The 24,105-nt window shown below is 36.7% G+C and overlaps 1 protein-coding gene across 10 annotated transcripts in view; it reads left to right on the top strand.

Annotated features, from left to right (window-relative positions):
- The window catches only part of cntn5 (contactin 5), a 444,462-nt gene that overhangs the window by 80,658 nt on the left and 339,699 nt on the right, over window positions 1–24,105 (top strand). For 5 of the 10 annotated variants that reach the window (XR_012393602.1, XM_073928906.1, XM_073928905.1 and 2 more), the window contains exon 2: window positions 9,738–9,880. The exons of 2 other annotated variants lie outside the window; for them this stretch is intronic. Coding sequence is in view for 4 of the 8 variants with exons in the window: in XM_073928906.1 (XP_073785007.1) it covers window positions 9,879–9,880 (2 nt within the window). In the remaining 4 variants the exon portion in view is untranslated. The remainder of the gene's footprint in view (window positions 1–9,737; window positions 9,881–24,105) is intronic. 3 more of the 10 variants (XM_073928911.1, XM_073928907.1, XM_073928908.1) reach the window with 1 other exon arrangement.

Here is a 24,105-nt window from a genome sequence, read left to right as displayed (position 1 = left end):
ATCCAGTGGGTGTACCTTCTTACATACAGAGAAGGCCACTAAGCTTTGGCATACAATAGAAACAATAGAAAATGTATTTGGTTAACACTTTATTGGTCCATTATTATGGTCCATTTGAGTATTAGACTGTCTGCTTAATATCTGTTGATACTGCTCCTTCAACAGACATTTAACTGACTATAAGAAACACTTACACTAACCATAACCCTAACCCCAACCCAACATTCTAATTATAATCTAATGAGAATTAGTTGGCATGTAGGTGCAATGTAGCTTAAATTCAACAAACCGACCATCAAAATAAAGTGTGACCCAAACATACATACCCACATATATGATCATTAAATTTAGTAAGGTTATTATGTGTTTACGATTTGAGTGTTGTTATATCAGTGATGAAGTTGAACAGCTATAAAAACAGTCAAACAATATAAAGGCTACATTTTAATCTTAAATGTTAGGCTCAAAGTTTTAATATATCATAGTGAAAACAAATCTACAGCCATGTTTATGTAAGAAAGGACTGAACAGAATGCAGACAGTTTAATCCAGGCCGCCATGGCGACCACACATCCACTTTCTTTCTATAACTGCAGAATATGGGTCAGTGGTGCACGGGGGTTAAAAGTAAATTAATTCTTGGAGGAGAGTCAACAGTAATTCCGGGGATGGGGTTTACGCTGAGCTTATTGATAAATCTGGTGATTTCTCGCCGAGGTCTAATCGTAGCTCTGGGGTGCCAGGAGCTTTCTCGTGGTGTGGCCTTGTTCTTAATGCCCTGTGAAAACACAAGGCATTATGGGTAGAGCGCCAACCTGCATGGATTGCATCACCTGTCATGGAAGGGTAGTCATGTATTAGCATATATTATCTTGCTCTCATGCTTGCCACTTTCACTGGCCTATTTTTCATATCTGCATTTTGAGAAGAAGTGCTATAACATCATTAGGGAAAAGCTGCAGGGTTCTAGCTCCGAACGTTTGTAAGGGTTTCAAATGTAAATTAAAAGCTCTTGTTCTCATTTGGAAATCCACAAAATGACTCAGAATGTTTTAAGTCATCAATTTAATGCAAGTATTATTTCTTTTTTTTTTTATTTGGAGAGCAAAACATTGACCGTCATACTTTTTGACTTACAGAAAACACCCATAGTTCTCACTCATTCATTCATTTTCCTTCGGCTTCGTCTAATTTTATAGGTTGCCACAGTGCAATGAACCACCAACAATTCTAGCATATTTTAAAAACATATTTTATAAGTCTTCCAGCTGCAACCCAGCACTGGGAAACACCCATACACACCCATTCGCACACACAAAGTCACACACTACAGTTAATAAGCTTATTCAATTCACCTACACCTGCATGTCTTTGTACTGTAGGGGATACCGGAGCACGCAGAGGAATCCCACACCAACATGGAGAGAACATGCAAACTGCACACAGAAATGCCCCCTGGCCCAGCCAGGACTCAAACCAGCATGTTTTGAGGCGACAGTGCTAACCCCTCAGCCACTGGTTATTCGCATCCTGTGTAAAAATAACCAAAACAAACATCTTGCCAGGCATATTTAGAACAACACATATTTGATGACACATTAGATTATCTCCAACACTTGAAAAATGTATAATAATAAATAAATAAATACACGAGCTTAAGATGCACATGCAATTTTGAACATGCTCATGTGGAACCCATGTGGTTTACTGTCTATTTAAATCTTCATGCTTCAAAAACCACAGGGTTTCTAGGTATTGCTCATCTGTCAGCAAGATGCTTGAATCATTTAACCCTTTAGAGTCTGAGGGGATTTACAGTATAGATAGCTGAAGCACGACCAGAAAAACATAAAAAAGGAAATATATTTTAACAAAGGTTTTATCTAATGTGGAAAGCAAGATTAAAAAACAAACAAGTAAAATCTAATAAAAATGATACAATTTACCTATCATGCTGTATATCAATACATGTATATACTATGCATACTGTTGATATAGATGCTGTATATCAACTAATATGATGTTTTATATTTCTACATGAAATGTACATTTCTAAACAAGTTTGCTGTTTCATTTTTACATAAATACATTTGCCACACTTAATGCAACACAGGCTCATTTTGGATATGTACCCCCGTATACATTTCTGGAGAGTTTTGATTATGTAGCCAGAGGGACGTATTACAAATTGAAACGAATGCTAGGGGGCAGTATGATGCCGCCGTCAACTGCTGTTTCTTTTTGCGTTACCACTGTTACCATTGTGCCTAATGGCTTTTGGGAGGCAGAGCGGAGTCGACCTTGACAGGGTTCCAGTCCAATGAAGAACGATTCCTGAAAGCAGGAGAAACAAAAACAAAAGCTCAAAAATAAAAATAACAGATCTGAAAAAGCATACACAGTGGACCCTGGTAGATTTGCGAAAACAAAAGCTGCAAAAAAAAAGTACCTCCTGGCACGTATTTTAGACTCTCAAGAAATGTATAGAGGGGTACTTATTCGCAATGAGCCTGGTTTAATAATAATAATAATAATAATAATAATAATTACTTAGATTTTTATAGCGCTTTCTAGAAACTCAAAGCACTTGGGAGAATCTCCTCATCCACCACCACTGTGCATTATTCACCTGGATGACACGACAGCCATATTGCGCCAAACCGCAAAGCACTTCTGGACACCGTTAACATAGGGCTTCCTGTAGCCACAAAACAGTTTTAACTGGCGTTTGTGGATGTAACTATGCATTGTGCTACTTGACAAAGGTTTGCTAAAGTAGTTCTGAGCACACATGTTGATATTGCTTATAGATGAATGAGGATTTGTGATGTAGTGCCGCCTGAGAGATCGGAGTTCACAGTTATTCAGCTTAGGGTTCAGTCCTTGTCCTTTATGCACTGAAATCCCTTCAGATTCCTTGAATCTTTTAATTATATTATGCACTGTTGAAGGTGAAATATCCAAATGGCTTTTTTTCGTTCTTTGAAGAACATTGTTTTTAAACATTTCAATAATTTGCTCATGTTTTTGTTGGCAAACTGGCAATCTTCGCCCCATCTTTGCTCCTAGAACTTTCTTGGATGCTGCTTTTGTAGCAAATCATAATTACGATCACCTGTTGACATCACCTGTTTCAAATCACATCATTATTTAACTAATTTACCTGATTACTAGCACTAAACTGCTCCTGTCCCAACTATTTTTGGAACGTGTCACAGTTCATATATAAATATATATATATGTATACACATATATATATATATATATATATATATATATATATATATATATATATATATATATATATATATATATATATATATATATATATATATATATGTGTGTTTCTTTATTCAACCAGATAAAAACCCATTGAGATCAAGATCTCATTTACAAGGGTGACCTGTCCAAGAGGTCTGAAACACACAATTTATAAATAATAATAATAATAATAATAATAATAATAAACAGAAAATTATGTAAAAATAACCAAAACAAACATCTTGCCAGGCATATTTAGAACAACACATATTTGATGACACATTAGATTATCTCCAACACTTGAAAAATGTATAATAATAAATAAATAAATACACGAGCTTAAGATGCACATGCAATTTTGAACATGCTCATGTGGAACCCATGTGGTTTACTGTCTATTTAAATCTTCATGCTTCAAAAACCACAGGGTTTCTAGGTATTGCTCATCTGTCAGCAAGATGCTTGAATCATTTAACCCTTTAGAGTCTGAGGGGATTTACAGTATAGATAGCTGAAGCACGACCAGAAAAACATAAAAAAGGAAATATATTTTAACAAAGGTTTTATCTAATGTGGAAAGCAAGATTAAAAAACAAACAAGTAAAATCTAATAAAAATGATACAATTTACCTATCATGCTGTATATCAATACATGTATATACTATGCATACTGTTGATATAGATGCTGTATATCAACTAATATGATGTTTTATATTTCTACATGAAATGTACATTTCTAAACAAGTTTGCTGTTTCATTTTTACATAAATACATTTGCCACACTTAATGCAACACAGGCTCATTTTGGATATGTACCCCCGTATACATTTCTGGAGAGTTTTGATTATGTAGCCAGAGGGACGTATTACAAATTGAAACGAATGCTAGGGGGCAGTATGATGCCGCCGTCAACTGCTGTTTCTTTTTGCGTTACCACTGTTACCATTGTGCCTAATGGCTTTTGGGAGGCAGAGCGGAGTCGACCTTGACAGGGTTCCAGTCCAATGAAGAACGATTCCTGAAAGCAGGAGAAACAAAAACAAAAGCTCAAAAATAAAAATAACAGATCTGAAAAAGCATACACAGTGGACCCTGGTAGATTTGCGAAAACAAAAGCTGCAAAAAAAAAGTACCTCCTGGCACGTATTTTAGACTCTCAAGAAATGTATAGAGGGGTACTTATTCGCAATGAGCCTGGTTTAATAATAATAATAATAATAATAATAATAATTACTTAGATTTTTATAGCGCTTTCTAGAAACTCAAAGCACTTGGGAGAATCTCCTCATCCACCACCACTGTGCATTATTCACCTGGATGACACGACAGCCATATTGCGCCAAACCGCAAAGCACACACCTACTGATTGGTGAAGAGGAGTCAGTAATGAAACCAATTATGATATGGTTAGGAGGCCATGATGGATAGAGGCTAGTGAGCAAATTTGGCCAGGATGCCGGGGTTAAACCTCTACTCTTTTTGTAAGGACATCCTGGGATTTTTAACGACCACAGAGAGTCGTTATGTAACAGAGAGACTTCAATGTAACGTCTCATCAGAAAGATGGTGCTTACTGGGCATTATAGTGTCCCCTTTACTATACTGGGGCGTTAGGACCCACAAAAGACCGCAGGTTGAGCACCCCTGCTGGTCTCACTAACACCACTTCTGGCAGCAACCTAGCTTTCCCATGCGGTCTCCCATCCAGGTACTGACCAGGTGCACCCCTGCTTAGCTTGTAAAGGCATGTGACCATGTGAAAGTTGCAGAGAGCTAGCTAACTTTTCCTATTAAGTGAAAGTTCATCCTTGTTTATAACTTACAATTATCGATTGTAACATGCATTTATTTCAATGACATTTCAACATCACAACCTCTTTCCAAAAGGGATATTGTCATTTATTTTAACACAATAGGTTTTTCGCAGCTAGTCTGTCCTGTTGCTGTGTCGTAAGGCACCATGTGATGTGTGTTTTATTCACCGAGCTGCTGATGGCTGTATGCTAATCTGCTTGCACAGACAGCCTTTGGCATTGATAATGTGTTATGCCGCAGTTTGTCTTATCTCCCAGTCCATGTAATTCTCACCCATGAGTGTTGAAGCATCCTGAGAGAGTTGAGTTCAATTGTGTGCTTAAACTCGACAAATTCTGCATTACTGAGTGAGAGAGAGCGAGAGAGGGAGAGAGAGAGAGAGAGAGAGAGAGAGAGAGAGAGAGAGAGAGCTCACTGGTCTGTCTCGTCTACCGCAGACAGATGATGTGTGATGATTATTGCAAGATTGCATCCGATTTTAACATAATTAAAAACATGTTCACCCAGGGGAAATTGGCCTACAATTATTTCTACATTTGTACTGGAATAAGAATAATAGAAATTCTCTGACAGCCGTGTTTAGGTTGGCTAACTCTTCAGGCAACGTGCAATAGGAAGAAATAGAAACATTTATCCACTAAACTAATCACAACCCTGCTCAGTTGTTGAGCTGTGAGTCCAAAAATCCATTAGGACACTTAATGCAAGTGCCATTGCTTTATCTAAGCTAGTGTCATTCATTGTAAAAAAAAAAACAGATAGATCGCTTTGATGCTTTTAATACAATGAGATTTTCACTTAATAGCGTTCCAAATGCAAACAGTTTTTTGGGGTCACCGCAGTAAAATCAAGGTGTCTTTTTTATCTATGCAATAAACTAACACACATTGAGACGTGTGCATGTGAGGCAAATACTAAGAGGCAGTGTGTTTGTTTATTTATGCCCTTTTTCACCACTTTTATTGATAGGATTTGAGAGAGAAAAGGGAGGAATGAAATCTGGAAATACAGAAAAATTGATTTAAACTCGCATCACCCACATGAATGCCACGGTTCAATGCACAGGGACACAAGCGCCAGCTGCACTGCAGCTTTAACCAACAGAGCACCAGCTTAAGATAATACTGTTATGATTTATGTATGATTTTAAAATAAATAGAAAATAAATAAAGTGCATATTTTACATACAATTTTATCAGTACAAATTAACAAAAAAAATAATAAAATGAAATTGGTAGAGTCCCTTATTTATCAGGGGTCGCCACAGCAAAATGAACCGCCAACTATTGCGGCATATGTTTTACACAGCGGATGCACATACTCACATTCTCACACACACTACTATGGCCATTTTTGTTTACCCAATTTACCTATAGTGCATATCATATGTGGGTGAAACAGGAAAACCCGGGGGAAACTCACTCGAACAAGGGGAGAAGATGCAAACTCCACACAGAAAAGCCAACTGGCACACTCGGAACTTGAACCAGCAACCTTCTTGCTAACCACTGAGCCGCCGGTCCACCTCTGTAATAACATTCATTCATTCCTTCATTTTTTTTTCAGCTTAGTACCTTTAATAATGGGGTCGCCACAGCAGAATGAACCGCCAACTTATCCACATATGTTTTATGCAACGGATGCCCTTCCAGCTACAACCCATCACTGGGAAACATCCATACACACTCATCACACAAATACACTACAGACATTTTTAGCTTACCCAGTTCACCTGAACCACATGTTTTTTGGAATTGTGGGGGAAACCGGAGCACCCACAAGAACATGGGGAGAACATGCAAACTCCACACAGAAATGCCAACTTACCCAGCTGGGGCTTGAACCAGCGACCTTTTTGCTGTGTAACAATTGTGCTAGCCACTGCACCACAAGTTGCCCTATCAATAATTAAACATTTCATTTTAAGGCATTTCTTAAAGTTCCGTTTATAAGATGTAAAATAAGTCTTTGGTTTCTTCAGAATATGAACACAAAAGAAGATAGTTTGAAGAATGTTGTAAACATGTAACCATTGACATTTATAATGGGGAAACAAATTCTAGGCTGCACAATATATTATTTTAGCACTGAGTTTACAATAGTCACATTGCAGTATATACAATGTTAAGTCTGTATTATAATTCATCATATGCATGTTTTTTTTTTTTTTTTTTTTTTTTGAGGCATTTGCCTGTATTTTGCTGAATTGTTTATACAATGAAGACCACACAGTGCTATTTTACATTAGACTATTCAATTGCTGTACCTGAATACTCATAGACTCCCTGCAAAACAATAAAACATTGCTTATTTTTTTGTGTGTCTCTTTTTCTTTATTGTATTTATCTACACTACCTGACAAAAGTCTTGTCATTGATCTGAATTAAGAGCAACAAATAATAACTTGACTTCTAGCTGATCATTTGGAAAAGTGCCAGAAGGTCTATTTAGACAGAACTGCAGCCCAATCATCACAAATACTGCAGAAGTCCTATTGGAACCCGTATGAATCCAAGATTCTCACAAAAATCAGTCAAGTTTGGTAAAGGAAAAGTCATGGTTTGGGGTTAAATTCAGTATGGGGGCATACAAGAGATCTGCAGAGTGAGTGGCAACATCAACAGCATCAAGAGAGGTATCAAGACATTTGTACTCCCCATTACAAAACAAACCACAGGAGAGGGCACATTCTTCATCAGGATAGCGCTCCTTCTCATACTTCAGCCTCCACATCAAAAGTTCCTGAAAGCAAAGAAGGCTAAGGTGCTCCAGGATTGGCCACCCCAGTCACCAGAAGTTAATATTATTGAGCATGTCTGGGGTAAGATGAAGGAGGCCCTGAAGATGAATCCAAAGAATCTTGATGAACTCTGGGAGTCCTGCAAGAACGCTTTCTTTGTCATCCCAGATGACTTTATTAATAAGTTGTTTGAGTCATTGCAGTGATGCATGGATGCAGTCTTCCAAGCTGTCATGCACAGTATTATTTTTTTTTTCCACTGCTCCATGACTTTATATTCCATACTGTACATTATTTCTGTTATGTGACAAGACTTCTGTCTTTTGTTTTGCAAAGTCAGACCTTACTGTTTTAAGTAAATAATAAAAAATCAAGACATGATCATATTTTATTTTGGTAAAATAAGTGTAATCTAAAGGCCTTTGCCTTTCATATAAATCACTTTTGATACCAAATGATCAACTAGAAGTCAAGTTATTATTTGTTGTTCCTAAAACTTGGATGGTTTCTAAAAAATATTCTCAGGTAGTGTGTGTGTCACAGTCTGGTGTCTTCATTGTGTTGTGTGCCATGTGTTTGTTGTGTCATGAGTTGGGTTTCATGTGCTTTTGGTTATTGTCATATGATTTCTTTCTTCAGTTTTCCCACCGTTCATTAGTTTCATGAATTCCACCTGTGTTTCTCCCCTGTTTGTTATCAGTTCAATCATGTCTTGCGCATTTAAAATAGAGTGTGTTTAGTTCATTGGCTGATATTGTATGGTTACCACTCCAGTGCATGTTGTGAGTGTTTTTGTAAATAAATACATGCTGTTTTTATTTTTTATTCTATTTTTTATAGTTCCTGATATCTGTGCATTTGTAAGTGAGCCTATCTGTGACACTAATCTTGTAGATTGTTGATAATTTTTTGCATGATTCACTTACCTAAAGAATCTTCCCAACCAGTCTAAAGTGATAGATTCTTTTAAATATAAATATTTAAGTCATCTGGTTAAATTGTATACGTATCGCAATCAGGACTGGATTAAGAACATATTAGGCCCTGGGTCTATAAACAAAACTGGCTGCAGTCACACTGGGCTTTTCCTCCCATAGACTTCCATTCACCTGCACGCGAATGCATCAGACCGGAAACGCAGGGTCATGCGTTAAGTTTCGCAGGTTGCTTTGGTGCAAAGTTCAAGCTTGGTGAACTCTGACCTGCGAAATTGCATCACTTGACTGCGTAAAACCAACCGAGGATCAAAACATGACCCCTCTGGACAGAAATTTAAAACATGGAGCAATCGCTCGCTTTTTTAAATGTCTAATAATCTTGTTTATTCCCGTCCCTTTTCGCAGCGCCGCACGACAGAATTTTGCACACACAAACTCTAGTGCAGGGGTGCTCAGCCCTGTTCCTGGAGATCTACCTTCCTACAGAGTTCAGCTCCAACCTTGATCAAACACACCCGAAACAATTAATTAAGACCTGAGCAGCACTTGATAATTACAAACAGGTGTGTTTGATAAGGTTTGCAACTGAAATCTGCAGGAAGGTAGCTCTCTAGGAAAAGGGTTGAGCACCCCTGCTCTAGTGTGACCGCAGCTTTAGGGTGTGAATGAATGAATGTATGGGTGTTTCCCTGTGATGGGTTGTGACTGAAAGGGCATCCTCTGCATAAAATAATTGTAGGTTCCTTCCGCTGAGGTGACCCCTGATAAATAAGGGATTGAGCCGAATGAATGAATTAACTGAATTGATGAGTCAATGATAGCATAGCTTTCAATGTTTTGGGTGAACTATTCCTATAGCTAACTTTATGGTTAGGTTTACCAACATTTGACCCAAAGTTTTGTTAAAACAACTCACCGTTTTTAAGAATGCTCATGGAAAATGATCCACATGAAATTAAACATCCCTTTTTCATTTTCAACAGGTTTGGACCCTGATGTGATTCTCTTCAAATCAACGGAAGGCTGTTAAGCAGCTGCGTGCGCCCAGGAGATAAAGGCTAGCTGTTGTTCAGCTGTTTGAGGTGAATGTTTGCATATACCTGCTTCCCAGCGTTCTCCGCTGAATGTAAGTGAGCTGGCACATTCAATAGAAGACCAAAGCCTCCTTCTCTTTTATTCCGTCTGAATCTAGCCATTTCCTCACCCGCACAGCTTCTCTCAGGAGACAGACCCGAGCACTTCAATCCCAGACCGTTTGCTTTGAATTCGCCTCACACATTTCTATTTCCAGGACCCACCTATGTTCTAAATGCCTTTGGAAGGTTCAAAAATAAAAACATCAATATGTGTGGGTCACAAAGTCAGACTTATTTCGAAAGGCACATACTTTTTTACCTGATGGCGCCGCCGTGCACCTTTATTATTGATTGCTTGGCTATAGATGGTAATTGTTATGGTTATGGAATATAATTGCCGTAATGATGATGATGATGATGGCATTAAGAATGGTGATGAATAGGCAAAAGCCTGCAGATAAACGTCGTGCCCTGTAATGATGTTTAACACTAATGAATCTGCTGGTGTGACACTTGTGGCCGCGTGCCGTTGGTTCCAGCAAGTATGACACTGCAATCTCCTGCTCTTCCTCTTATGATAAGTAGAAGTCATTAGGTTGTCATCAAATGGGAAGGACATTCTCCAGTCATCCGTCCTCTGCGGCTGCTTAATTGTGTCTATTTTGGGCTTCTGCTTGACAGCGAAGACATTTCTCTTGTTTACTGCCACCATACTGAGCTAAACAAAACATTTAAAGGGATAGTTTACTTAAAAAAATGACAATTATGTCATTGTTTGCTCACCTTACACTTGTCACAAAGTTCCTTTTTTTTCTTCTGAACACAAAATAAGATATTTTGAAAAATGCTGCAAACTTGTATCCATTTTCTTTCATAGTATTTTTTTTTTTTACTATATAAACCAATGGTCATGCTTTACTCACATTTCACTTGTCACAAAGTTGTATGAGTTGCTTTTTTTACCCTTTTGAACACAAAATAAGAAATAAAAAAAAAATGCAGGAAACCTGTAACCATTTACTTTAGTAGTGTTGTTTTTTCTTACTATGAAAGTTATTGGTCATAATTTACTTATCTTTCAGTCATCAGAAACCTGTTTGTGTTCCTTATTAATTAATTATTTATTTTATGTTTTATTTTATTTTTAACACAAAATGAGATAATTTAAAAATGCTGGAAACCTGTAATAAATTTACTTTAATAGTTTTTTTTTTTTTTTTTTTACTATGGAAGTCAATGAACATAATTTACTTTTTTTTTTTTTTTTTGCTATAGAACACAATACAAGTTATTTTGAAAAAAAAAATGCTGGACGCCTTTAACTATTGACTTCCATGATTTATTTTTTTATTTTTTTATTATGATTATCAAAGAGCATAGAATTACCAAGAGGCAACACTCTAGTGCGATTTTGGAAACAGCCACTAGATGGTGATGTGGCCATTTTGTAATGAAAATTCCAATAGAAGGACAGCATATAAGTTTGTAAAATAAACTATTAAAAGAGCTGATGATTGTGGTAGTAAGTGTTGTATTGTCGTCTTTCAGGTTGTATCTCAGCTTTAATGCACTTTGTAAATAAATAAATAAATAAATAAATAAAAAGCAAAGCAGCTGCTTGCCTTCGCGACGGCAATAAGATCTAATGGACAGCTGACCGGTTTCACTCCAAAATGGCAGAATCCAGGGCTGTTGCTGGGCGCTGCTGTTGCAAAGTAACATTCTATTGAGTGTCGCCTCTTGGTCATTCTAAGCTCTTTATTATTATGAAGGTTGATGGTCATCACTTAATCCCCTTTCAGTCTTTATGAGCCAGTTTGAGTTCTTTTTTTTTTTTTTCCTTTCGAACACAAAATAAGTAATTTTGAAAAAAAAAAAGAAATTGCTTGAACTCTTTAACCATCGACTTCCATAGTGTTTTTTGTTTTCTTACTATGTAAGTCAATGGTCATCATTCACTCACCTTTGTTGTCACAAACCTGTTTGGGTTCCTTTTTTTTTTTTTTTTTTTTTTTGTTGAACACAAAATAAGTTATTTTGAAAAAGACTAGAAACCTGTAACAATTTGCTTCCATTGTATTTGTTTTTCTTATTATGGAAGTCAAGGTCATCATTTACTCATCTTTCAGTCTTCACAAACCTGTTGAATTCCCTTTTTTTCTTTTGAACACACACACACACACACACACACACACACACACACACACACACACACACACACACACACACACACACACACAAATGCTAGAAATGTGTAACCATTACCTTTCATAGTTTTTGTTTTTCATACTATGGAAGTCAATGGTTACCGCTTTGTATCATTTTTTTCCAAATATCTTCTTTCGTGTTTCATGGAAAAAGGAAAGTAAATAATGTGTGCATTTTAATTTGTATTTACTTATTTTAATTAACTAAACCTTTAAGGAAAGCACTGTACTCATGACTTACCACATCTGCAATATACAGACTTGTTTTTGTGATACTGAAGTCTCTACTTGAATGATTTGACGAAACAGGGCTGACACTGCATTGCGTTCATTAAAACACTTTTGAAGTGGTTTGTATTAACAAGCCATACAGCAATGTTGCCCAGCAACAACAAACAATCATCAAATTAAATAAATGACTTGGCAGAAGAACTGTTTATTCCAATTATTAATATTAATTAGTGCCAAAGCTAATTGCTATTTGGATAATTAATCGCTTTGATTTAGGTTTTCATTTAGATGGATAAAACGCCTACCTTTATTCATGGATGTTATTTAAAAAAAATAAATCTTATCACATTGCATCATGCTCTGCGCTTTTCTTATGTGCAAAATGAAGTTTTTTCAAATTTATGTTCTTTATGTTTTTATGATAATAAGAACAATATAAAACAATTTAAAAGTTTGAATGTATGTAGGCTTCTTGTTGTTTACCCAAACATATTACAGTATCATTTTGATAGCTTTCCGGTAATTAGCAACAAAGCTGGAGGCAGTAGGGTGGTAAAATAAATACAAATCCACACAGGTGTTAATAAGCAGACTTTCTGCAGAAACACCTTCACTCCTCTGAACATACAGTAGCAATTTCTAACTGTAATTTAGCTTTTATTTGTTTTAATATTAGGGACATTTATTCTTCAACTTATTACAATCACTATCTGTATGTCAATATTTGCTTAAAAAAGAATGGATGTACAGTTTAAGTCAGAATTATTAGCTTTTATTTAGCTATTTTTTTTTTAAATACTTCCTAAATGAGGTTTAGAAGAGCAAGGACATTTTCAGAGTATGTCTGATTTATTTATTTATTTATTTATTTTTCTTCTGGTAAAAGTCTTATTTTCTGTTTTATTTCGAATAGAAGAAAAGCAGTTTTTATTTTTCTTTAAACCATTTAAGGTCAAAATTATTAGTTCCTTTAAGCTATATTTGTTTTCAATAGTCTACAGAACAAACCATCGTTATACAATAACTTGCCTAATTATCTTAACCTGCTAACCTAATTAACCTAGTTAAGCCTTTAAATGTCACTTTAAGCTGTATAGAAGTGTCTTAAAAATATCTACTAAAGTATTATTTTCTGTAATCATGACATAGGTCAAATGAATCAGTTATTAGAGATGAGTTATTAAAAATATGTTTAGAAATGTGTTCAAATCTTCCTGTCGTTAAACAAATTGGGAAAAAAAAATAACAGGGGGTCTAATAATTCAGGGGGGCTAATAATCCTGACTTCAACTGTATGTAGAGATATAACCATTAAATATAAGTATAAAGGTTATGTTTCAATCCTTTACAGTTATCATAGTTACACGTTCTTAAATACTGTGCATATAGAACAGTTCTGTCTGGTTCTCAATTCTGATTGGCTGATAGCTGTCTGATATTTTGCAATAAGAGCACTCGTTCAGCCTCTTCACCCTTGTATATCACTCCGCCCACATAGTGACAGCAGATCAATAAACTCACTACAGTTTGACAAATATTGCAGCTGCTGGAAAACATAATGTACGTTTGAGACTTTTTTTTAAGCAAGAATGTAGTTGTTTAGATTGCAAATATGCAGTTTATTTTTAAGGATAGTGCCTATTTTAAATATTTATAATTCTGAAGATTTAGTGTGTCGGCTGCCGTTAGCCTTTCTTACTGAGCAAAGCATAGATGGTTGCACCACAAGATGGTGACAGTGACTGCATAATGCATCCTTACAGGATTTAATTTTGCATTTCAAACTAAAGCTGATAAAACCATTATAAAACAAGTGACATTCTAAGTTGATCTCCCTCTTTTGTTTATTATAGAGCTGTATTTATACCATAGTAATTTGCTAACATTTGCTTCGCTTAGACGTTTTCGGGGTTAATTATTGTGATCTCCCGAATGCAACAGAGAAATACTGGGAAATCTCGGTAGACTGATGGCATTTCATGCTGTTCAGCCTTATAATCTTAAAATGTAAGCAAAATCACTTGTTTTGTCATCTCTTTAGACATTACGCTAGAGAACCATTCAAATGCTAGCTCTAAAGTGACGTCTTTTAAAGCAACAGTTTCTGACCATCTGCAGATGTGAATGAATGGCGAAAGAAAGTAGTTCCACATACAAAAGGGTTTTTGAGACTCTTCGTCTTTGATTTTCTTTTTTTTACATACACAACCATACCGTCGAACTGTGGTATAAACGAAAAATCACACCCGTAGCAGTGCAATATGGCTGTTTATCATCACTGGTGGGACACTAAGGCACTTGACTTGAAGCCTCGAGCCAATGCACGCCTCCCACCAGTGCTGATATACACCCATATCGCACTGCTACTCATGTGAAATTGCTCATTTATACTATTTAAATGTGATATTGTGCAATTAAGGGCGAAGCAGTGGCGCAGTAGGTAGTGCTGTTGCCTTGCAGCAAGAAGGTCGCTGGTTCGAACGTAGGCTCAGTTGGCGTTTCTGTGTGGAGTTTGCATGTTCTCCCTGCGTTCGCATGGGTTTCCTCCAGGTGCTCCAGTTTCCCCCACAGTCCAAAGACATGTGGTACAGGTGAATTGGGTAGGCTAAATTGTCCGTATTGTATGAGTGTGTGTTTGTGTGTGTGTGTGTGGATGTTTCCTAGAGATGGGTTGCGGCTGAAAGGGCATCCACTGCGTAAAAACTTGCTGGATAAGTTGGTGGTTCATTCCGCTGTGGCGACCCCTGATTAATAAAGGGACTAAGCCGACAAGAAAAGGAATGAATGAATGAATATTGTGTAATTAAAATGTATCTGTGGTGTTCTTGAGCAAAGTTAAAAACTTAAAGGGGTTGATTGATTGATATAAAATGAGTTAATGATTATAATTTCCAGTTTTTATGTTCTTTAAAAAAATATCATGTACTAAATGGTGTTGTAATGCTATGTTTTGTTGTTATGCTACGCTGTGCTATTCTGTTTTGTTGTGTTAAAACTCTCCTAAAGTCTACTTTTATACACTTTAATAGTGTCTGTCATTGTGCACAGTAGCTTTTCTACCTCAGGGACCTTGACTCAACTTGTCAGCATCCATTCTGAAATGTATCATGCACAAAGTTTACTTTTTCCACTTGGGATTGTAAGACTAGATGTTTGCAGCCAAGCCCCTCATGAGGGAATTTGCTTATGTGTTCAGTAATAGGAAGCAAACTGTTTAATGATTAGATCTGTATCCACTCCGGACAAAATGATACATGTGTGGCCCCAAGGACTGCTCTTGATCTCCTGTGCTGTGTCACTGTATATGCTTACAGTGGGTGGCATTAGTCATAGAGGAACAATTGAGTTCTACTGTATTTAGGTTATGAGGGAGGTCTGCGGGGACAGAGATGTGGTGTGTGTGTGCTTTGAAACTAGTCCGCAGGGCCGTGTACACATGCACTGTGGAGATTTGGGAGTCACAACCCCTTTTACTGCAGTAGCGAATCCCCCAAGTTATCGTTCAGTGTTTGTACTAATATTTGTCCCTGACACAGTGAAAGTATTGCAGTTTCTCAATCCTGCAGATGAAAGAGATCAAAATTCATTCATTCATTTTCCTTCTGCTCAGTCCCTTGATTCATCCAACCCAGGCTCATTGTGGAAACGTAGTCCCGCGGACGTTTCTGGACACCGCGGAGTATGTCCCGGCGGGTACGTACGGCTGCAGTTTTTGTTTTTGCGAGTCCGTGAGAGGCCGCTGTTGTGTGATTTTTCTCATCTTGAACGTCTCTCGCGAGTGCGGTTCGCGCCCGTGCTGTTCTCGCGTCAACCCGCCAGAGGCCGCTGTCCGACTGACCGGATGATTGACTGCGCGACCGGCCAATCGGCTGACCGCCCTCCTCTTTCCCTGAACCCAACCAATTTTACCGATTGACCCACCCGCCCGCTCGCTTCCCCTAAACCCGAGCAACAGTTTACAAAAGCCGTCCAAAAAAAGAAAAGCCCTGATTTTTTTTTTTTTCTACCGCGTTTTCGGATTTCACTGCGTTCTCACCCTGTTATGAAACTCGTTCACTTAATTTTTGGGATTCTGTTTTTGTCTTACCTGATTGCTGGAACTGCTCTTCCCCGGACTCGAAACCGATCGATCGCTGTGGTCAACTCCTCCTCTCTGCATCTCGAGCTTGCCGACGTTACACGGTGAGCTGAGTGGACAAACGGGTTGCAGCGGGAAAGCCCTCCACAAGGAGGTAAGCGGTCGGCCGGCAAGCGCGAAAGGGAACAGCGTCACACCGCCCCGGAGCGTTCGCTTGAAAAAATTAAATGCAGCCGTACGTACCTCACGGGACGTATTCCGCTGTCTCCAGAAATGTCCACAGGACTACGTTTTCAGAATGAGCTTGGGTTGGATTCATTAGGGGTCGCCACAGTGGAATGAACTGCCAACTTATCCAGAATATTCTTTATCTGCAGGATTGAGAAACTGTAATAGTTTCACTGTGTCAGGGACAAATGTTTGTACAAACACTGAACGATTACTTGGGGGAACCGCTACGTTTTAAAGCACGTTTTTTTTATTATTATTAATATTTTTTTTTGCCATATTACTTGTTTACATTAGTTTAGTTAAATCTAATGTAGATAAGCAATGCTTATAGCATTGATTTATTTGTATGTGTGTTACCAATGTCTTTGGAGCTTAGGGGAAACCAGAGGAAACTCACGCTAACACGGGGAGAACATGCTAAATCCACACAGAAGCGCTAACTGAACCAGCCGAGGCTTGAACTAGTGACCTTCTTGCTGTGAGGCAACAGCACTACCTACTTCGCCAAATTAAACTAGTTTTTGTCTTGATTACCAGCGATCTAATTTCCACAGATCGCTGGAAAACATTTACAATCGCTAACAGACCACAAATCTGCCGTTTTATGGACTACAACTTAATACATGCACTCCGCTCACACACACATGTTCCTGATCCTGACTGGTTGCATAAACACCGCTGGAGGGTTGTCAAGGACTGATTACACTCACTATTTAATACAGCGCACATCCACACTTCCTTGCCGAGTCTTGTCTACTGTTTATGTGATACTACAATGCGTTTCCCTTGTCGTGCCGTGTTTTTGATCCTCACCTTGGTTTATTTGTTTATTCCTGTCTGCCTTGTGACCACCTGCCTGTTATTTTGACAACGACTCTGGATTGCCCTTATACTTCTGTTCAAAAGTGATCGAAAAAGTTCTAAGTTGCTTGGTCAGATGCTATTATGGCCATACTGTGTGTATTTAATTTTAGAAACGAATAAATAGAGGGACTTTAAAATTAGTTTCCGGCTGATATCTATCCTTCAAACCCCTACACCCACCCTGTTTTTCCATTACACGCTTATTCTGGAAATGACTGTGCCTCTCTATCACTCCTGGCAATGGAGACCGCATCGATCCTCCCAAAACACTTTAATCTCTCTCATCCATAGATCTCATCCAGTAAGAAATAGGATTTAGAGGAGGCTATTGAAGTTTGTCCAAATTTGCTGTCGCGATTTATGCTTTTAAGAAACGAAAAAGCATTATATTATTTAAAGTCTTTATAGAAGCTTGATTAAGGTGAGAAAGCTGTGCGCTGGATTGCATGTGGTAACTTGTGGAGAAGAAATATTCATTTAGTTGGAAATCATAAAAGTTTTGCATGCTATTTAGAGACAATTACCGATGTTTAGAGAAGAGGAATGGAGTAAAAAACAGAGTGTTTGCTCATTTTATGAACGCTAATTTGACTGAAACACTCATTAAAGCTTATAAAAGTTTTGGATTACATTTTATAAACACACCCTGCCACACAGCGTGACTGCATTAGTATTTTGTCATATTTCTCTTCTTAACAGCTACAGTATGTAATGATGTACTGAAAGAACATGCTGTTCTTTTTGCCTATATTTACTGACACCACAGATGTGGGTTTTGTTCACATGGTTTTCTGGGATTATTTTTAACATGGATGGAAGTGTGTTGTTATCATGTATCACTTGACTTTTTAAAGCTTTGCTAGTTTATATCTTACGATTGCAAGTTATAATTTTGCTATTATTTGCACCTTATTTTTTACCATCAGAACTGAGTTTGTCTGTCTATCTCTCTCTCTCTCTCTCTCTCTCTCTCTTTATCTCTCTCTCTCTCTCTCTCTCTCTCATATTTAATATATATATGTTAAATTGATTTATGTACAATACAGTTCTTTTAGTAGATATATTATATGAGAGACCAAATAAGTAGATATAATTTGATTGGCATTGTAAACATTAAATAAAAGTTAATAAGGTATTATTTTATTTTTCAAAATTTTTTTAACATTTTTATTTTTTATTATTATTATTATTATTTTCATACTCCCAAAATAATTCTGCATAAATCTGCTGATTTTTTTACAAAACTTCAGCACGAAAAGGTAAATAATGTCCGCAGATTCAGTTTGGCCTAAATTATAACTAATCAATTATGAGATGATAAAGTCAGAATTGTGGGGAAAAAAAGTAATAATTTTAATAATGCAATTCAGTTTTGCATGATACGAATCAAAACAAACCTGCAAGTTGCAGGGCAATAAAATAAAATTTAAAATAAATAAATAAGAATAGAATAAATAAAATAAAATAAAATAAAGTTAAATAAAATAAAAAGTCAAATAAATAAGGTAAAATAAATTAATAAATAAATAACAGTTTTAATAATTTTTACTTGAAATTTTAAGGACATAAAACCTTACTTCTATGAAGTAAAGTGTTTTCAATATTTTTTAAATTGTATTTATTATTATTATTATTATTATTATTATTATTATTATTATTATTATTATTCACTTTTATCTTTAGTGCGGTGAAAATATCCTGCAGCAAATTATATAGACAGAAATATAAAAAGAAAAAAAGAACTGATAGATTTCTATGAATACATGTCACACGACAGCCATCATTTGGGGCCACACAGTGCAACGTTTGCCATCTTCTTCACTATTTATAGATGTCTTGTCACATCTGTGTGCTCTGTGTTCACTTAAAGCTCCATCTGCCTCCTTTTTTACCCCTTAAGTATCTTTCACCCACGTGTCTCGGCTCTACCAGCTCTTTTTTTATATATTATATATTTTTATTTCATTCATTCATTCATTTCCCTTTTGTTTGGTCTCTATTTGAGAGGTCGCCACAGCGCAATGAATCACCAACTATTCCAGCATATGTTTTCTCATCACTCCATTGCAGTTAAAACATATGTAATTAATCTTGGGAATATCTAACGGACAGTTTCTGTTCTAACCAGTCAACATTGTTCTGTTGATTAGTCATAATTCAATTCATTTTTATTTCTATAGCGCTTTTACAATCTAGATTGTAAAAGCGCTATAGAAATAAAGATGAATTGCATTGAATTGAATTATGACTAACCAATCATTAGGTAAAAAGTCAGTATTGTGAGGAAAAATATATATAATTTAAATATTTTAACTTAATTTAGTTTGACATGAGACAGGTCAAAACAAACCTGGAAGTCAAAGGGCAATAAAAAAATAAAAATAAAATAAAATAATATGAAAAAAAAAGTAAAGTAAAACAAAATTAAATTAAATTAAAAGAAAAATAAATTAAAAAGCAAAATAAATTAACGTAAAATAAAGTACTAAAATAAAATAGGATAAAAAGTAAAGTAAAATAAAATACTAAAATAAAATAAAATAAAATAAAATGAGATTATTTGTTGTCTTTGTTTACAAAATAGTTTGACGTAATCTGTATTTCTTATCGTGTATATACTTGTATAAAAACCATTGTAGTTTAAATCTGATAATCAAAGTCACATGTCTGTGTATAATAACTCATTTTACTTCATTTGTATAAATATGTGTACATTTTCTTAAATCAAAAATGTAGATTTATAATATTAATATAATATTAATTACAGGGTCATACTTTACATAAATAAAACGATTCACTGTCAATGTAGTGAAACCGATGAATCCATGGTGAGGTAAGTGACGTCATAAACACTGCCGTTCCATTTGAAGAAGAACCCGACTTGTGCAAGTCTTGCTTGGCAAGTCTGAACTTCCAAGGACACGAGTCCAAACTTTGCGTACTTGATATTGAGAAACAGCCACTGTGTAGCCCTATTTTGGGAAATATAATAATAATAATAATAATAATAATAATAGTAATAATTAACAGGAGGGCTAACAATTTTGACTTTAATTGTACATACACAGGCAAGTATGCTTACTTTTCAATTAGACCAGCACTAACCAGTCAACATAGAAATTCATCACCTACGTCACTTCTCTGACCTTACTGGAGTCCTTATCAGTCATTGGGCTTTTTTTTTTTTTTCATCAGTGTCCTTTTTGCAGCTCTTTGATAAAACCTCCATTTCGATTCTGGATCCAGCACCTAACACAATCCTCCTCATTTGCAGCCACATAGCGAATAGGCAATCTCTGGCGCCGCTTTTAATATTCCACCTTAGTTTAAGAACAGATAGCATTGCAGGTACAAATTTCACGCTCGCCTCCCTCTCATCACTCGGCCTCTCCGTCTTTGAGAGTTTGCTTGTTCTTTTTTTTTCTGCTATTTTTTCTTCTCTCTCGCCTCGGCGCAGGAATAAAAGGTGGCCGTCTCCATTCAGGTGTGGTCAATCTCGCATTGATGGGAGATAATTGTCTCCTGCCCTCGCCTAGGTAATTGTCTTTTGATTGAGGTCATCAGCACAATCAAGCAAAGCTGAGGGGGTGAAAAGCGACAGAGCCGAGCGAAAGAGAGAGAGAGATAGACTGCGAGTTTAGCGTCGAGAGGAATGAGACGGGAGCGTGGGATGTGGGCGACTTGTTGAAGGAGTCTGGCTGAGAGGAAAAGGCTTTGTTTACCCTGGCAGAGCCCCATGCGGCCTGCTATTAAACCCTGCACTGATGGAGCCAGGAGGACAGGAGCGACTATTGGGGGGAGGATGATGATGGACAGGCCGTATTACCTTCAGCCGTCACTGCGCTGAGGTCGAGCGGTCCATTAGTGATGGCAGTGAATGAGGCTGACAATAGAAAGCTTGCTTTTATGTAGGACTGACCACTGTGAGCCGAGTGCGTAAAGGTACTGTTGTTGTGAGTCAGGGAGAGGGAATAAATGTAGATACAGACAGACTGACAGTGATGCACTGCAGGAGGAAAATGAAGACAAGCACTTTATTCATGAACTTTTTATTAAATTGCGAATAGTTTGTTTCAAATGATAATTGTATAATAATTATAACACCATTCCAATTCTGTGAACAACAGCATAACCTACTATGAAATGATCATCTCAGGTGCTGATTATGTGCTTGTCAGGGTTCTGCCACTTTGGTCTTGAAAATTCTTGTTTTGGTGGCAGAGCTCTGACACTTCTCATGTCTGGTCCTGTTTCTGTCTCTGTGTGAGCGCGCGCCGCCGTGGGTGTACGTAGAGTGTGCGCGCTCCTGCTTGACGCGGCCGCGCGCGCGCTCTGCGTCCCTCAGACGCGTGCGCTCTTGTACTCGTGTTTGTGTTTTCGTCTGTCAGCAGCGTGGTGTTTCATTCCCAGCGTCTCAGTCTTGTTGGTTTCGGTTTTGGTCGGCGCTGGGATGAAGCATGCATGCTGCATATGTGAGCGCATGGTGAGTGTTTTCATTCATCGTGTGCTCGTGTCTTGCGTCTTTTGTCAAAGCACATGGCTCGGTGTTTACATTGGTCACGTGCTTTTGTCGTGTGCTTCAGTGTTGTGTTATGTGAGCGCATGGCTTGTATTGTCTCTCTGTGTCATGCGCTCTCCCGTCTATTGTCTAGTCCCACCCTCCTTGTTAACCCATATTTAGTGAATTGTGTTCACCTGTGTTTCAATTTACTTTTTTGCTTTATAATCCCCCTCATGTTTTCAGTCCTTTGTCAGTTCGTCGTCAATATTACTCTGTCTTGTTGTCTCCAGTCCTGTTTTGTCCTGCCAGCCCTGTCAAGTTTGTTTTTGCCTTTTTATTAATGTTTTTCCCCTTCGGGGTAGTTTTGTTTTGCCTTTCATTTTTATTTGTAGTTTATAATAAATATTCCTTCATTTTTCTGCAATTGGGTCTGCACTCCTTTTTTTCCCTCACCGACCGTGACAGTGCTTTATTCAATGGTAAATGCTACTAATGTGAGTTTAAATAGCATTTATGTTAAATTGGGGATAGTTTGTTCCAAATGATAATTGTATGATAATTCTAACACCATGTCTTAACTACACACTGCAGCACAAGATACAAGGTAGCTTTTCTACGTTTAAAGGATTGTTCGTCCTTACTATCTTTGCAATATTTCTATTTTAGAAATGGTTTCTATTTCTGTAAAGCCATAGCTGAACAACAGGATAAACTACTATTAAAATAATCATCTCAGTTGCTGATTATGTGCTTTATTCAGTGTTAAATACTGCTAATGTGAGTTTGAATAGCATTTATGTTAAATTGGGGATAGTTTGTTTCAAATCATACTTGGATGATAATTTTAACACGATGTTCAAGCTATACACTATAGCATAAGATGAAAAGGTAGCGTTTCCATGTTAAAAGAAGAGTTCATCCTAAGCATCTGTGCAAAATTCCTACACTTTGAAACAAATCCCAGAAAAAAAAAGCAAAAAAATGGCCGTTAAATTACAGAAATGTACCGTAAAATAATAGACATAATAATATAAATTTCTGTTAAATTTCTGTAATTTCTTCTGTTATTTGTTATTTTACAGTAATTATTTTTGTAATTTAACGGCCGTTATTTTACTTTTTTTTTTTTTTTTTCAGCATCCCAGCTGCCGGAAATAAAACTTAAAGTAACAGATTATTTTACAGTGTGTTTTAGACTTTGTGTTTCCATTTCTGTGACGTCATGACTGAAAAACAGCTTAAACTACTATTAAAATAATCACCTTAGGTGATGATTATGTGCTTTATTCAGTGTTAAATGCTACTTATGTGAGTTTGAATATAATGTAAGTTTGACGTCGTGATTGACGGCTTAGTCCCTTCATTAATCTGGGGTTGCCACAGTGGAGCGCCAACTTATTCAGCACGTTTTTACGCAGCAGATGCTGCGCAACTCATCTCTGGGAAAAGGACAGTTTGTTCTAAATGATAATTGTATAAAAAATTCTAACACCATGTCTTAACTACACACAGCAGCACAAGATAAAAAGGTGGCTTTTCCATGTTGTAATAAGAGTTCATCCTAAGCATCTGTGCAAAATTCCAACACTGTAAAAAAATCCAGAAAAAAAAAAAAAAACATAAAATAACTGCCTTTAAATTTCTCAAATTTACACTAAAATAATAGACGTTAAATTACAAAAATTTCCTTAAATTTAAATTTCTGGTAAATTTCTGTAATTTAAAGTTTGTTATTTTACAGTAAATTTTATTTATTTAATGGCTGTTATTGTACTTTTTTTCTGGCACCCCAGCTGCCAGAAAAAAAGTTAAATAACAGATTTTTTTACAGTGTATTTTAGAAATGATTTCCATTTCTGTGACGTCAGGACTGAACAACAGCAATTACTACTATGAAAATGATCACCTCATGTGCTGATAATGTGCTTTATTCAATGTTAAATGCTACTAATTTGAGTTTGAATATCATTTATGTTAAATTCAGGATAGTTTGTTCCTAATAATAATTGTGTGATAATTCCAACACCATGTCTACACATTGCAGGACATGATAAAAGTATATTTTCCATGTTAAAATAAGAGTTCATCCTAAGCATCTGAGCAAAACTTCTATTTAAAAATGGTTTCCATTTCTGCCACGCCATGGCTGGACAACAGCTATGA

This window comes from Danio rerio, chromosome 18, assembly GCF_049306965.1.
Source record: "Danio rerio strain Tuebingen ecotype United States chromosome 18, GRCz12tu, whole genome shotgun sequence".
Classification (NCBI taxonomy): domain Eukaryota; kingdom Metazoa; phylum Chordata; class Actinopteri; order Cypriniformes; family Danionidae; genus Danio; species Danio rerio.
The sequence above is the reverse complement of the archived record's forward strand: the minus strand, read 5'-3'. Positions and strand labels throughout refer to the sequence as shown.